The sequence below is a fragment of the Etheostoma spectabile genome, chromosome 19 (assembly GCF_008692095.1).
Source record: "Etheostoma spectabile isolate EspeVRDwgs_2016 chromosome 19, UIUC_Espe_1.0, whole genome shotgun sequence".
NCBI classification, from domain to species: domain Eukaryota; kingdom Metazoa; phylum Chordata; class Actinopteri; order Perciformes; family Percidae; genus Etheostoma; species Etheostoma spectabile.
In genome coordinates this window covers 10870787-10887749 of record NC_045751.1, presented here as the reverse complement: position 1 = coordinate 10887749, position 16963 = coordinate 10870787, and the positions used below count along the sequence as shown (strand labels likewise).

General features: G+C 43.0%; 1 protein-coding gene and 1 long non-coding RNA gene across 5 annotated transcripts in view; one reads left to right on the top strand and one right to left on the bottom strand.

Moving 5' to 3' along the window:
- Nucleotides 1-810, bottom strand: part of LOC116669540 (uncharacterized) — a 15040-nt gene extending 14230 nt beyond the window's left edge. The window contains exon 1 of the long non-coding RNA XR_004326794.1: nt 800-810. This is a non-coding gene — a long non-coding RNA (uncharacterized LOC116669540). The remainder of the gene's footprint in view (nt 1-799) is intronic.
- The window catches only part of exoc6b (exocyst complex component 6B), a 116065-nt gene that overhangs the window by 21444 nt on the left and 77658 nt on the right, over nt 1-16963 (top strand). For all 4 annotated transcript variants that reach the window (XM_032499412.1, XM_032499410.1, XM_032499411.1 and 1 more), the window contains exons 2-6: nt 2489-2654; nt 3227-3274; nt 4030-4120; nt 4374-4419; nt 6684-6888. In XM_032499412.1, the coding sequence (XP_032355303.1) occupies nt 2489-2654; nt 3227-3274; nt 4030-4120; nt 4374-4419; nt 6684-6888 (556 nt within the window). The remainder of the gene's footprint in view (nt 1-2488; nt 2655-3226; nt 3275-4029; nt 4121-4373; nt 4420-6683; nt 6889-16963) is intronic.

The window sequence follows — 16963 nt, the reverse complement described above, 5'->3', positions numbered from 1 at the left end:
GTGTGTGTGTGTGTGTGTGTGTCTCTCTCTCTCTCTCTCTCTCTCTCTCTCTCTTTCTATGTGTTTGTGTGTCTCTCTCTCTTTCTATGTGTGTGTGTGTGTGTTTCACTAAAGAAAGCCCTCTGTGGCGTCAGACCTGCTCTCTATTGTACAAGTCGCCGGGCATTTCCTGGTCAACAGGAGGAAGGGTGGGGGATTCAGTTCATACACAGGTGTGTGTTTGTGCTGTTTTTAGAAGGAAAAGAACACAGGAAGAACTGCTTACACACAAGACCGGGTGAACAAATTAGTTACAAGGAGAAGTATTTTGTCAAAATGTTTAAATTAATCTTTGTGCTATGTTTGTGATGTTTTGCCCAACAGACAAGACACACCACATAAATTGTGTATCTACAAAGACGTATTTGTGAAGTGTGGTTTGTTTCTTCTTCTACAATAATATCGTATCGTGGCAAAGGTATCGCGATGATATTGTATCGGGAGGCGTGTGGTGATTCCCACCCCTACTTCATGTATAATTATGTTAGTCTCTCTACAGATACAAGGAGTGTAGAGAGAGAGAGAGAGAGAGAGAGAGAGAGAGAGAGAGTCTGAACTCAGACCACAAGCAGTTTGTACTGATCAGCTTTTAACAGTTCATTGCATTGTGGGTAACGCAGGCGCCAGGTTTGACAAGAAAAATGAACATGTGGAATAAAAAAAAAAAAAAAATCAATTTCACTGGTTCTTCTGCTCGGATTTTGATCTTTCTTTCTTTCTTTCTGCCTGCTTAATTGTCTCCTCAATTGCGTGTTCATACAATGCTTCTGTGTAAGTCATCCAAAAAGTCGCTGACATTCTTCATGTACAGTATATGAAATGAGCTGTGCTCCATTCAGCCTCCTTCTCCTTATGTTAAACAGCAATGTGTTCATTTTTTGTTTCTGTATGTGTGTGTTTCATATTCATGTTTAATATGGTTTGTTATGTATGCACCAATCACCAAGGCAAATTCCTCTTAAGGGTAGCTTACTGTTTTAGCTGTTTCTGGATTCAGCTGTTTTCATAATGTTACACTTGGTTTTTTTAAAGGCCCTTTTTTCAGTTAATCCGGCTGACTGGACAACCAGAATCCCGAAAAGAGCAACAACATCAACGAATCACTTCCTCTCTCTTCTCTTCCTCGGCTGCTAAAACCTCTGTTAGTCTTAGCTTACGTGCAAACAAAGATTTCCAACATCTCCGATCTGGCCGGATTTTTTTTTTTAAATTATTTTCAGAGGTGAATTCTCCGTTTGCGTGTAAACGAAGGGCACTAACGAAGGGAAATGTCTTCGTTTTTCAGAATAACCATGTACATGTAACGGGACCAGCGTCTCCTGTTAGCATTGTTGCACCTGTTTACCATTCTTCTTACTTGAAAAGTTTTATGACCTAATAAATTCCCATCAAAGCTCTAGGTCTAATCAGCCACGATAACTGAGATCTGTGGGTGTTCACTGGGTTGTTTCCCGACAGTGAAATCTTTTTTTCTTTTCTTTTTTAACTAAACAAGACCTTTTCGAAGAGTTCATTCTTGGGTAATTTTTCTCTCACTGTTTTCAAAAATGTTATAGACCAGTTGATTGGTTTAATAATTGATTGAGAAAATCCCAACTCAGTATGTCTTGTGACCACTTCACAACACAGCAGGAGTGAGTGACTGGAAATGTGGAGCAGCGTGCTTCTGGAGAGCTTTGTGATATCGCCCCCCGATGGACGCATTTTGTACATGCACCCATTCCACAGCTGGACGACCCACCACAATCCCCTTTTTCTTCCTTCTTCCTCCTTTTTTGAGATGTTATAATTATCCGAGGTTGCTTGCAACGCATAGAAAAAGGTGGATAAAAGTGCATATTAATGTTAGACTTGATGCCACAGAGACGTCTCTAGGCCACGTAGGAGTGGAGTCGTCATTTCTCGAAATTCAGCCGAGCATTTTTGCTGTTTATCTTGTGTAAATCTTTTTACGCACTGACAGCTCCAAGTTTTCAATAGGTGTACAAGAAGTGTAACTGTCTCTAAAAGTTATCAATAAAAGCAAAAATTCCAGCTATAAGGGGTAATTGTAACGTTGTGGGGAAAAACGCATAGATTAAAGTTGTACATTTACGGAAAAAAACTCTGACATTCTCTGAGATTAAAGTGGTAAATTTGCAATTGGAATTAATTACTTCTCTGGAATTTTTACACTTTTTACACAAAAAGTCATCCGGTGGGCCTGTTTGGACCCCTTGGCGGGCCGGTTCTGGCCCACGGGCCAGTGTTTAACACCACTATTTCAGGGTTAGGGTTATGTTGCCACCTGTTGGTTGGGTTTGCTTTTGAAAGTGCCGTTTTCATTTTGGATTTTTTATTGAGAAACCTGTCTGGACGCATGGGCTCGGCCTTTGCCTTCCGAGGATTTAAGAGAATCGTAAATACCTTACCCCTGCTTAGACGCCGACTCTCCTCTCTCTTTGTCCAGGTCGGTGTACGATGGCCGGGAACATGGCCTCTTCATGGAGAAGCTGGACGTGCGGATCAGGAACCACGACCGAGAGATCGAGAAGATGTGTAACCACCACTTCCAGGGGTTCGTCGACTCCATCACAGAGCTGCTCAAAGTACGAGGGGAGGCGCAAAAACTGAAGGTAAGGAGGGTCAGGGCGGGTGGAGTAAGGAGGGAGTAGCAGGGCTGGGACCAGTTGCTTTTATCCCGATTCGATTTACGATACATGGGTGCTGATTCCGTTTGTATTGCAATTTTCATTAACCCCTGTGTTGTCTTTGGGTCAAATTTAGAATTGTTTTTAAGTTGTTTTTTTTATATCAGAAATATGGGTTTACTTTTAACCAAATTGCCCCAAAACAACATGGATGTACATTGTAGGGAAGCCATACAATGCTCTTCACAGCTTAAAGGGATGCTATGCAGTTTTGAGCATTTTTGGCGGTTTTCTCGCTTTGTGCTCGCAGGTTTTCTCTATAGATTGAATTTAGGGAAAAGAATACATTTTAATAGTAAAAAAATGATAGTACATAAGATTTTTTTAAATTGCTGTTCCCCCCCCCCAACCCCTACTGACCAGAGACGGGATAAACAGATGGACGGATGTTCCAGGATTAAGAGATCTATAGAGGTTCAGAACTCAAGACCGACACAGAAAGGGAAAAACTGACCTCAATTTCAACAACTTTTCTCTTTGTTGTTTTTCTCTCTCAGAGTCAGGTAACTGAGACTAACCGGCGTCTTCAGGATGATGGCAAACAGGTAAGCTGACACGTTTTACAAATAGAAACAAGGGCTGTCCCGATAAGCTTTTTTTTGGCCCCCCCATCTGATTCTTGTATTTGCCTAGATCAGATATCGTCAACAGGACGTCCGGGACCCCTAGGGGGTCCTCCGAGGTTATATCAGGAGGGGCTGTTAAATAATGGTAAAATGTTTTGAAAGTTTTCAAAAATTAAAAATGTCTTAACATGAATCCAACATATTATTAGCAATTATATCAACCGGTTTGTGAAAAAACAAACTTTTAGATAAGAGCTGTCCACAGATCCAGTTCATCCTAAGGATTCACTGTGCCACATGTTTGCTCTATTTTATAAAATCATGCAAATAATTATTTTTTAATTAGCTTAGTATTCTATGCCCTTACAAAGGTATGTGTGAAGGCCGACCTACACATTATAGTCCCAGTTGAATATGCAACTTAGGCTAGAAAATACAGCTGCACACCGTTTTTTTTTTGTTTCCAAAAATAACCAAGTAAACACATATATTAATATATTTTGTAATATAAATATGTCTTCAGCTTAATATATTTAACTTGTTGCAGCTAGCACCTTGTCTATTAAATCAACTTCTACTTAGAAGGGAGTAATTTACGTTAGTGATGGGTGTAAGGTGATCGGGGTGACTGCCGATTCCCAATCAGTTAAAGAGTTGTCCACATTGGCTCCAATGCCATCGGACCTCCTAACTAATGCTGCTTTCGCCTCGCCTCCTCTCTCTCCTCATTTCAGCTCATGGGCTCCATGGAGGAGCTGCAGCTGTGTCGAGTGCAACAGAGAAACATCGCGACCACCATAGACAAACTCGCGCACTGCTTACCAGGTAACCCAAACTAGATATGAAAATGCTGCACAGAAAGGAAGGAACACCTTTGGGTGTGTGTATGTGTATTTGAGTCCTCGAATTGGGTGTTCAGGTAGATCTATTTCCACAGCAGCTCTGCTCTAACATGCAAATATAGACTCTAAAATAAAGCATTCCCAAAAACCTTCACTAGGACTTGTTTTTACCGCGAGTAGTCCTACAAAGTCATCACATTAACAGTCCTCTTTTTTTCCTCTAATGCTTTCCCCAGTCCTGGAGATGTACACCAGACTTCAGGAGCAGATGAGGGCCAAGAGGTACGTTGCTAATACTTTCTTTGGGAGGGTTACATCTCTTTTTTTTTTTTCTGCATTCACACATCTTTTATTGTGACTATCAAAAATTGTGTATGTAGATGATATTTCCCGCAGATAAAGGTTAAGAAATGCTGACGACATCCCCCCATCAGGGTCAGGTTTGGGGATAGGGTCTGTAGTAAATCATGACATCGGCAAAAGGTTGGTGGGGGTGGGTGAATGCAATCCAATAATGCGTTTTATTTCTGTTTTGTTTGTTGAATGAAACAGTGCTTTAGTAGAACTACACTACAACACACAATTTGAATGAATGAGACCGTAATGTTTTTCAGTTGAGTTCAACAACATTCGGTTGGAAAATTATCTTTGGAATTGACGAACATCGTATTTGTAATCCCTGGCTCAATTCAAACGGGATCAAACAATTATTTGCCTCTCCCCGTGCACTCCTGTTCATATTTTTTCCCGAATTAAGGTCCCATGAGGTCCACCGGATTGGGCAGGACTTCGGCTCTCTGTACTTGTCCTTAGTGATGTCGTCTCTGACTCCCTCACTGCAACGTCGAGCTAACCAAAAACTGCGTGTAGGCGGAGCTCGCCTAGCATCAGAGCTACAGCAGGCTACAGATGAGGTGTCCCTGGAACACGCGTATCTGACAGTAGTTCCACATTACATTAATTAATTTGCACGCAAGTTTTATTTATTTTTATACCGTGTATTCTCTGTGCAAATGCATGCCCCTAACCGAGACGCCCGTACCGTTTCATTACAATGCAAATATATGTACCTTTCCACCCCTAATTAAAATATACTATACTCCTTTTAATATGCTTTTAAATATAAATCAATTTAGTAAATGGTGCACTTTCACCATTTTGACTGTTGTTTCTTAAGGCAAGACAGGACAGGCAAAAACATCGTTGTTTCATACGCTCGCCAATGTTGAGATGTTGGGCTATTTTGCATCTTCTTTAACACTAGTGGAAAGAACACATTCAAAATGTGCATTTATGTGTTTGATATTACTACACTTATCAATTTGTTTCTGTAGATTTCCCCTAAATTAATACCTTGTTTCAATACTTACTAATACAAAAAATAATTGTCTTAATGTAAGTAATTGGTTTAAATGTTCACCCTGGGGTGCATGGTTAGCTCACCTGGTGAGCTAACTATGAGCAGGCGCTCATATATAGAGGTGTATTTCTTGAAGCAGCGGCCACAGGTTTGACCCCAACTTGCGGCCCTTTGCTGCATGTCATTCCCCTTCTCTTTCTCCCGTTTCAAATCTACGTTTTCGTATAGAAATGATGGTCTGAAATGCCCAAAAAATAATGTAAAAAAAGAAAGTTTGCCCTGTTCACCTGTAGTGTCTCCTCCTAGCTGCCAGCCACTAGGTGGAGCCAGAGTGTTTTGGAATAGGGACCCACATCTTTTCCACTCTCTCTTTTTCCCTCCCTGCCCTGGGCCTGACCTTTAGACAGGAGTCGGGTTGGTCATAAATTTGTCGTTTTGTTTGTGTGTTTTTCTACTTCTCTCTGTCCTGCGGCTGCTGGGCCACGCAGAGAGCAGGGAGAGGTCAGCCAACGACTGCTACTCGAGAGAAAGTGTGTGTGTGTGTGTGTGTGTGTGTGTGTGTGTGTGTGTGTTTGTGGTGTTGTGTGTGTGTGGTGTTGTGTGTGTGTGTGTGTGTGTGTGTGTGTGTGTGTGTGTGTGTGTGTGTGTGTGCTGCCAAAGATCCCTGAGGTGTATTGTGTGTTTGTCCTGTTCGGTTTGTTTATCCTTGTGTTTCTGCTTGCTTATGCAAGCCATGCTTCTGACACTCAGGGCTTTGTTTTATTGCTGTGTGTCTGTTAGTTTTGAGGGATCTTAACCCGTAACCAGAAACTCACCGGTTTAATTGGCAAACATGGCATAGGCCAACTTTCATCTTACCTGAATCTGAAAGTTTAGAAGAAAAAAGGTCTTGAGTGCTCAGAAGTTTAAACAAATCATGAAGGGGGTCTTTGCAAGGGAACACAAAAGAAAAAAGAGAAGGAAAGGTCCAAGGCACTCATCTTGCAAAAAGTAACAAAGCCTTTATTTTCATATATTGAAATGGTTAGTTTGTTAAAATAGAGCTGGGCTACAACCCATGTGTAGCGGCACAAACGGCCTTCTTCAGGGGGAAGCTGAAGTTTAAGTTGATAAGAAAGCAAAGACGGTATGATTTAAATGAAATAAATCCAGGGTTCCTTTTGTTTTTTCTTCTTGTGTGTGACAGGTACTACCCCGCGCTGCGGACATTGGAGCAGCTGGAGCACACGTGTCTTCCCAGGGCGGGTCAGTACCGCTTCTGCTCCATTATGGCGGAAAACATCCCCAAACTGAGGACGCAGATCAGGGACACGGCGATGACGCAGCTGAGAGACTTCCTGGAGAGCATCCGGAAACACTCTGACAAGATAGGAGAGACCGCCATCAAGCAGGTACTAACATAACATACAGAACGGATATATAGTTAGTGGAGTACAAAGATTTCACATGCGTTGTGTAACATTGACACACTCATGTTGGATAGTGAAAGAAAGAAAGAAAGAAAGAAAGAAAGAAAGAAAGAAAGAAGGATCAAAATCCGAGCAGAAGAACCAGTGAAATTGAATTTTTCTTTTTTTTTATTCCACATGTTCATTTTTCTTGTCAAACCTGGCGCCTGCGTTACCCACAATGCAATGAACTGTTAAAAGCTGATCAGTACAAACTGCTTGTGGTCTGAGTTCAGACAATCCCATAGTCTGTCATCCTATTAATCTCTCTCTCTCTCTCTCTCTCTCTCTCTCTCTCTCTCTCTCTCTCTCTCTCTCTCTCTCCTCTCTTCTCTCTCTCTCCGTCTGTCTGTGTGTCAACAGTTACACAGAAAACAAGAAAATACATAGTTTTGCTGCACGCACGCACACAGTCGTGTCCACAAGAAAGGAAAGAGTGATGGCATTCCACGTAAACGCCTTTTCTCTCTCTCGAGACCGCTGTGTCCAAGCCGGGGCGCAGAGCATGACGGGCAAAAAGTAGCTTTTGCCCGCTTAAGGGGCCCTACCTTGCACCCTGAACAGCACAGTGGAAAGCCTGACGCGAGTGTCTCTGCTAGTTAAAGGCCGGCGCAGTTGTCAATTTCCTTTCCAGTTCCCGTGGGGGCGGCGTGGTTAGCCATCACGGTCTGCACAGCCCTATTGTGTGTGCCAACATCAGTGCGCTTATTTGTGTGTGAATTTGTTGATAAGGACTGTTACTGGCTTGTCTATCTTTCCTCATACCACAATTGCTTTTTTGTTCTTCGTCATGTCTCTCTCTCTCTCTCTCTCTCTCTCTCTCTCTCTCTCTCTCTCTCTCTCTCTCTCTCTCTCTCTCTCTCTCTCTCTCTCTCTCTCTTTTTTAATCAAAGCAGTGTGCGTGCGTGCGTGCGTTTGTGCGTGCATGCGCGTGTTTTTGTGGTTTCACTGCCAGTAAACAAGGATGTAGGCGCTGTAAGAGATGCCGTGGCTTGTCAATGAACGCTCACACACACAGACCCCGCTTTTCAGCACTTGCCTAATTGTTTTTTTGTTTTCCAAGGTCAAGGAAGTTATATACGAGCGTGTCTGTTTGTGTGTTCTCTTGTGGTATCCATAGCTCAAAGTGAGGCCTCCCTGTTTATTTGTGTGCTTCCATCATTTAGGGGAATGTTATGCCGTGGGATTTCAGGGTGAAGGGGTGGGAAGGGAATGAGGAAGGAGCGCTCAACGACAGACAGATGAGCGGATGGGGACTCGGGAGAAAAGTGGCGCAACAGCCTGTTGTGTTGTTTATATTCCAATCACGACTTCCTCCTTTAATAATTGTGGATTTGTCACAATTAGTAAAAATACTGAAGGGAGACATTAGATGGATGATCCAAGACGCTGGTGTGCCCCGGGACCTTTGGTACAGTTGGTTCCACTCTTTCTGCACACATTTCTTTCCCCCGCCTCTTTCCTGCAGTATGAAGTTTGGGGACGTTGTGACTCTGGAGATATAGAGGGTCGTCCACCAATCACAGGGTTTAGTCCTTGGCCCCTCTTGGCCACGTGTCCAAGTGTCCTTGGGCAAGACACTGAACCCCCAGATAGTGAGACCAGCCCCGTGCATGGTAGCTCCATCAGCGTGTGCATGACAGCCACATTGTAAAGTGCTTTGGACAGAAATCTTGGTGGATATTATATAGAATATTGTGGTAATAATAAATAATAAGTGTTTATTGTGATTAATCGTTTTCATTTTCATGTAAAAATGGTCGGAAATGCCGTTTTCAGCCTTTTATACATAGAGATTTCCTGATTTATTTCTTTTTTCAGATCCTATTAAACAAAATATTTGTTGGGTTTTGGACAAAACCAGGATTTAGTGTGGCCAGTTAGCTCAGTTGGTAGTACTATTACTACTGTTGTGATAAAAAATTATCCAGAAATCATATCATTAAATGACACATAACATATTTATTAGTGTCCCAGGTAACAATAAAGCCATGTGAATAGAAATAATAATAATAATAATAATAAAGTGTTTAGATATATGTTTAGTGCTTTACAGTCCAAACCGCTGAGCCTTTTAAAAACCACGATAATACACAAAGTACTGTGATTCAGGCCAGTCTGCACGGCACCTTCTGAACTGAAAGATCTACTGCAGATTAATGCCACCATTTTGTCCTCTAGGTGTCACTAGAGGATCATTTCTCACCCTTGATCCAAAACATTGTTGCTTACTGTTGACCGGTGACTGAACTGCAGGAACTCTTGCCACCCACTCATTCATTTCAATTAGAGAAATACACATAATATCTGTAACATATGTAATATCTGGATCAGTGTCTCTGTGTCCCGACCGGTAGTGGCAGATGGCCGCCCACCCAGAGTCAGGGTCTGTCGCCACTGGCGCATCAAATGCTTGCCCTTTGGGGGGGGGGGGGGCTTTGTAAATTATAGTGTGGTCTAGACCTACTCCATCTAAAAAGACTCCTGAGATAAATCCTGTTGGGATTTGACAATATAAATCAAATTGAAATGTTGAAAATTAATGCAATTTAAAACAAATCATATTATTCTGCAATATATTGCAATTTAAAACCTTTAGTTCAACTTCAAATTTTTCCCAATTTCAAATGATGTCCGGTCCGGTCCGGTCTGGTCCGGTCCGGGGACCACAGTATAAGACTCACAGGCGTAGAAAATCCACTTGCAGTCACTGAGAAAGCTAACCGCTAACTCCTCTAACCACACATTACAAGGGAGATTATGGAAACCCTAATGCTGATACTGATACTGGGATTATGTTGTAATATTGAATGTTTCTCTATATTCCTCCTCTCCTCTCTCTCTCTCTCTCTCTCTCTCTCTCTCTGTCTCTCTCTGTCTCTCTCTCTCTGTGTGTGTGTGTGTGTGTGTGTTGTGGACCCGCACACTACAACTTCTGATTTCCTTTTGTCCCTCTTCACCCGTTTTTCTTAATCTTTTTTTCATGTCTTTCTCTCTCAGACAGTGTGTCTCTCTGGTGTGCTCTGTTCCAAATTAGCTCTAACTGGCTGTACCCGGCCGTCGTTACAGCTCACTCGACCAAGGGATGTGAAAATAAATAGATCTTGGGAAAGAGGAGGGGATGGAGGGAGGAGACAGAGGAGAGCACAGGGCTCACAATGGAGCTATTGTCTGCTGCCACATGCCCAGAGAAGAGTAGGAGGAGGAAGAGGAGACAGGGAGGAAGATGGGTGGAAAGGAGGATTGAGAGTGGGAAGAGAAGGAGAGAGAAAACATGGAAGAGAAGTGGAGGGGGGGGGAGAATTATTTGTGCCAGAGAGGAAGAGAAAGGGGCATGTAAAGGGATGATATAGAAGATAGCGGGTGGAAGGAGGAGAGAGGAGGATGATAAAGATAGTGGAGGAAGATACTGGAGGTAAGGGAAAGAGGGGAGTGTGGATGTCATGGTAAAGAAGTAGTCTAGGAAAATGTAGAGAGGTGAGGAAGGTGAAGAAGAGGATCAGGGAAAGATAGTGAAAGAAGGATGAGGAGGAAAGGGAAAAAGCCAGAGGCAAGGAAGAAAAGAAGATAAGATGGAGGAGTATAAGTAGAAAAAGTTTCCCGGTTCTCAAACATGAGAATTCGCTGCATTTCTCATCACAGTAAGCAGAATTTCTTTGGGTTTTTGAGACATTTTAATGACGTCACCTTGTCCCCCTGCTGTGGGCTGTCGTAGAGACGGAGTGCATCGCGTCATTCTTCGGAAAGCCACGTCCAACGGAGGGGAAAACTACTCTCTGCTCTCCCTTTACAGAAACATGCATACACGCTGCTGTGTGGTGGGATGCACTACCAACAATATAAAGAACCCAGAACTAAAGTTTTTAAAGGCTGTCAACCCGAAAAACTGAGCTTTTATGAAGACAAAAGAGGATAACGATGTGAGGAAGACCGTGGGATTCTACGGATACGCCCAACGTTACGTTTCCAGCAAGCATCCAAATGTCCGTTTTAGGCTAGACTACATCCATGACGTTCCACTTCCTGATTGCTCCGGCACCGCCAGAAAATTCATCGCCACTAGTGTTTCCCACACGTGGACTGTTTTGACTAATTTGCCACACAATCAACAGCGGCCACCACACATTGTGTTTCGTTTTTTTTTTTTTTTTAACGCTAAATTTTTCAGCTGCATTTGCTTTCGCTGCTCTCCTCCGTCTTTCTGTCACTCTATATACACACACACACACACACACACACACACACACACACACACACACACACACACACACACACACACACACACAAAATACCACCCCCTCCCCACAGCGTGTGTCTACATGAAAACAGTGTTGCCAACTTAGCGACTTGGTCGCTAGATTTAGCGACTTTTCAGACCGCCCCTAGCGACGTTTTTTCACGAAAGCAACTAGCGAGAAATCTGGTGACTTTCTGTAGAAAAGTCTATTAAAAAGTATTGTCCAGCGAGCATGCAGGCTCTCTAGTAGTAGTAGTAGTAGTAGTAGTAGTAGTAATAATAAACTTCTGTATTGAATTTGTGATTATTTGGCTAAAGATTTATGTTCCTCTCCATCTACCTTGCTGACACAACCACTCTCTTCCGGAAAATGTCCGTTACCTTCTTCTTTCTTGTAATTCTAACCTCCGGTTGATTTCTGAGGACTATGGTTACCTGGTCCTCAGATCTCTGCGGGGTATATCCAGACCGCTAGCTAGACTATCTGTCCAGTCGGAGTTTCTCCCATCCTGGAATGCTGTGTGGAGTCGCAATGCAAGACTAGTTTCAGGCAAACTATATTTCTGTGAGCAGTGATGGAAAACTCCTGGACTCAGACTTGAGTCCGACTCGGGACTTGACTTGGACTCGAGGATATCTAAAATTGGACTTGAACATTCATGAAAGAGGACTCAGACGTTGGATGAAGTTTCTTACGAAATAGGTTATTCAAATTTGAAATAAGATGTTACACTTTTCCTGAATGCTGCAGTCTGTACCGCTAAAGGATAAGGTGGGGTATCAAACCTACGTCCTTTTGGTGTATTTAAAACTCAACCCTTGCAAGTTTATGTCATGTTAGTCTTAGATTAATTATTCTTTCAGCAGATATTACCTGATCTCACTCACAATATTTGGCAAACTTGCCAAGGATGGACGGACACACACACCCACACACACACACACACACACACACACACTTTCCTGGACTAAACAATTAATTGAATAATAAATAATTATTTCTAGTGCCATATGTGCAGGTGCCCAGTGACCAGCATGAATTCACTGACTTTGTTTTTTACTTAAAAAAGGATAAAACGGTTGGAAGATGAGTGTTGTGTGCAGCGTTTTGGTTTGTACTGAAGCCTTCAAACCTATCACAAGCTTTCTGAAGAGAGGGCAAAAAGAAAAGGGAGAAGCGGGATGAAAACTTTAAGGAGAAGAAGAGAAGGACCAGAGATACAGAAGAAGGATTAAAGGAAAGGGGCGATGACTCTTGAAACACCTCCAAATGTATTTTCCATTCTTTTAATTCTCTGTCATTTGTCATTCCCTCTTTCGCCTGTACTCTGTCACATCACTTCCGCCTCCTGTCAAATGTCCGTCCCCGTCATCTCCATTTACTTTTTTCCCCTCTTCCTCTGTTTTTTTTTCTTTTATTTCAATTTCAGCAACGGAGCGCTTCAGAGCTTCTGATGTGCATTCGGTAGACACACACCCACACACCCACACACCACACACACAAACCACACACAACACCACCACACACACACACCACACACAAACACACACAACACAACACACCACACACACACCACACACACACACCACACCACACAACACCACACACACACACACCACCACACACGCCGCACGCGCGCGCCGCCCGCTCGCGCGCAGCCACGACGCGCGCGCGCGCGCGCGCGCGCGCATTAATAGAAAACAGATTGTTGGGCCTGTGAAGTGGAAAGAAATTGATTACCTGTATCTAGTTACTGAACAGCACACGCGGCGGTGGCGGGGGCATGCACTGGGCCGGTGTGTTTAACCATCACAGGAAAACGAAAATAGACTGTTATAGGGTGTGTGTGTGTTGTGTGTTGTGTGTGTGTGTGTGTGTGTGTTTGGTGTGTGGGTGTGTGTGTTGTGTGTGTGTGTGGGGTGTGTGTGTGTGGTTGTGTGGGTTGTGTGGTCTGCCAAATAATGCTCCACAGTCACTGCCATTGGACAATATATTTCTGGTTGTCCGTCTGCCGCCAAACAGTGATTATAGGGGAGAATTGGAGTATTTTTCAATACAAGATATTGATATTCATGTTCCTACATAATACAGCTGTAAGTGCTGTATTTTTTTATAGTGTTTTCTAGTCTTAACTAATACTCAAAGCGCTTTACATCATACAGGATACCTTCACCATTCACACACATTCATACACGTGGCGGGGCTGCGTTACAAGGTGCCACTGCTCATAGTAAACACTACCCACGCATTCACACATCTGATGCGCAGCACCGGGGGAAACCGGGGTCAGTGTCTTGCCCAAGGACACTTCAACAATGACTGCAGGGGTGGGGATCGAACCAACAACCTTCCGATTGGCGCAACGCTCTACCACTGAGCCACAGCCGCCCGCGTGTGGCAGAACTTTGAGTACATCTCGGATTGCTTTTCGAAAACTGTCAGTATACTGCAGTGCAGACAACAACCACACGGAACATACGATGGCACCCCATGGCATTAAACAATATAAAAGAAAGCCAAAAATATGAGCAGTTTCTCAGTGTGCTATAATTATGATGGCAGCATAAAAACAGCGGCAGCACATAACGTGTACAAATCAACCGTGTTGTGTTGTGTGTGTGTGTGTTGTTGTGTGTGTGTGTGTGTGTTGTGTGTGTGTGTGTGGTTGGTGTTGTGTGTGTGGTGTGGGTGTGGTGTGTGTGTTTTTGTTGTGTGTGTGGGTTGTTGTGTGTGTGGTGTGTGTGTTGTGGTGTGTGGGTGTGTGCTGTGTGTGTGTGTGTTGTAGTGGGTGTGTGTGTGTGTGTGTTGTAGTGGGTGTGTGTAAGGTTGTCAGGCTGTGTTTAGCAATGTGACAGCTTTGATATATCGCCTTCCAAAGGGGAGTCATTGGATTCAATAACGGTACAAAACCCGTGTGTGTGCGCTTTGGTACCAATACCAAAACAATACTTATTTTCCCACAAACCCCTTTTTAAATTGACCGAAACTCACCAAGCCTCTCAAACATTTCACAGTTGGATATTGACACAAAGCATCCACACAAGGCCTAAAGAATAGAATACAGTCTTTGTTCAGTGTGGTTTTTGTCTGTGTACTGCTGCTGTGACATGTGAATTTTCATAAAGTATCCATCCATCTATCTGTCTGTCACCTATACTTTCTTTCCTCCGTTCCTTCCTCCGTTCCTTCCTCCGTTCCTTCCTTCGTTCCTTCCTTCGTTCGTTCCTCCGTTCCATGGCAAGTTTGCCAGATATTTTGAGTAAGATCAGGAATTATCTGCTTAAAGAATAATTAAACTAAGACTAAAAATCTGACCAATCGTTTCATATAAACTTATTTTTGAGTTTTAAATGCACCAAAAGGACGGAGGTTCGAAACCCAACCTTATCCTTTAGCTGTCCAGACTGCAGCATGCAAGACAGCTGTTAAAAGGACCTTTGTTTGTTCCACGCTTGTCATTGAGTATATATTTTTTTTCCCCTCAACTGGTGGAAAGTCGTTTCGGAAAACAACTTTACTGCTGGCAATAATTACTTTGTTTTTAATTACATTCATCGGTTTTCCAAAATAAGAGTCCTTCCGACACGGTCACTTTTTTCCGAGAATGACGTGAAAGTCTTATTTTTTTTTCTTCAAATCGTTCCACAATAAATAGCCACTTTAAACCACCTGTCAACAAACAATCACTGCAACTCTCTTTCAATTACAATTTATGTCAATTACCAACGCTGATGCCGCAAATCCTCTTGAAGTTTTCCAGCGCAGCACACATTTATCCCGGGGCTGCCTTGGGCTGTTGGTTCAGTGTAATATCAGATTATTTCAGAAATATTTAGAGTCATCTTGCACTAAATTGATTATTGTGTGGCTCTGATTCTGGTCCTCATGCCCAGCTGTTCTCACTTCTTCTCCGGCAATTTTCATCCTCCTCTCATCCCCAGCTGTTTCTTCTCATTTCTCCTCCTGCTCTTCTCTTCCTTACTCCCTTCTCCTCATTTGTCCCGTACTTCATTCTTTATCCACTTCTTTTTTTCCCCATGTTTTTTTCTTCCCTGCTCTCCCTCTTTTCTTTTTTTTTTTTTTTTTTTTTCCGTTTTGATGTGCGCAAGAGATGAGCCGATCCCACACTTGAGTTTCAAGTGCCACACTGAATGCCGCCCCCTAAAGAAAAACGCGACAAAAGACCCCGGTTAATAAGGTTTCTATTTTTTAAACAGAACTCGGTATTGCCAGTGGATCCTCAGACAAAACGATCCCCCTGTCTATTATGCTTAAAAACAAACAGGCCAATTCAGCCAGCCAATGGAATATCTGACGTATGCGCTGACGTCGTATCTAGCGCTCGTCGTACTGTAGGGTAGTTCTTTCTATGTCAGAGGCCCATCCCCTCCTACATGGCCGTCTTTCATGCGTTCGCTGTCTTTTGAGTATGTTAATTTCTGCGCGTAAAGAAAGAAAACGACCATTTGACGGATTAGAAAGGAACGCCACGCAGAGAAAAAAAATCGCCCGTGACTTAAACAACTCGCCACGTGTGTGTTTTTTGATGTCTTGTGCCCTTTTCTGTTTTTTAAATTTGGTAAGTTACTCTTTCACGCAACATTTGCCGCGCTATAATTTTGTGGATTGAGTCTTGCTTGAAAGACTCGATGGCTTTATTTATGCTCGTTACCTATTCTTGGCTCACCAGAGAGTGCACATTCCTGTCTTCCCCCTAATTTCCCCCCCCCCCCCCCCCGACCTTCTATACCGAGAAATGAGACTTTCCACGGATTCTGTCTGTACTTATTGTCTGATATGACTCATTAGTCTTGCATGTGTGTGGGCATTAGATCAAAGATGGCATTGTATTCTTCCAACATCACAGACCCGTGTTTGTGCATATCCACCCTCCTACCAACACCAGTTTTTCTCATTACCATCAGTAAAGGCGCAAATCGAGACGCTCAAAGCCTCTGACGTATTTTATTGACGTCTTAATCGACAGATTTAAGTACACAAGGTAGCCTACGTGCCGGCGCCGGCGAGCAGAGGAAGCCGCAGCATTCACGTAGGACCTGGGGCGGCTCTGAGGCGGATCTGGGCGTGAACGCATAACAAGATTTTCCCACAAAAAATATTTTGGTGGTCAAGCTGTGAAGCGCCTTCATCATAGTTTGATGAACAAATCCAAGAAATGTCCAGATTCTATATGTCCATGTTCGGACATTGTTCACAAAACTGCAAAAGAAAAACATTGGACACAGTATGGAAACAAGACGCTTTAGCTAAATTATCTACATCGTGGGCAACAATAGAAAATGCCGCTTTCCTTCAGAGGCAGAATTGTCCATCTCATCAAGGAACACAGCTCTGTTTTCATTTTGAGTTGGATACAAGCTCCCATTCATTCCTAACCAAATTGTCCTCATTGATTTTTTTTTTTTGTATTCCTGATCCGACGCTGCCACAGAAGGAATATAATGCATCATTTCCCATGGTACTCGCTTTCCCTCAAACTAGGGAGACAGACAGGACACAGTTTGCATCACATATTGCATTACACATTCATTGCATTGTTCTCTGCGAAATCTTTCCATTTCCTTTTGTCTTTGCCCCACCTTCTTTATGTTTGTTTATTTTGGGAAGCTTCACCATTTGCTTCATTGCTATTACCCTAATGTTATTCTGCAAATGAATGAATTTTAACCTATTGTAACCCGTGTGCCTCACTGGGGCACGTGTTAATATGTGATGGCATACATTTTTGCAAGGGTGTTTCCTGTCCACTCCCCCCCCCC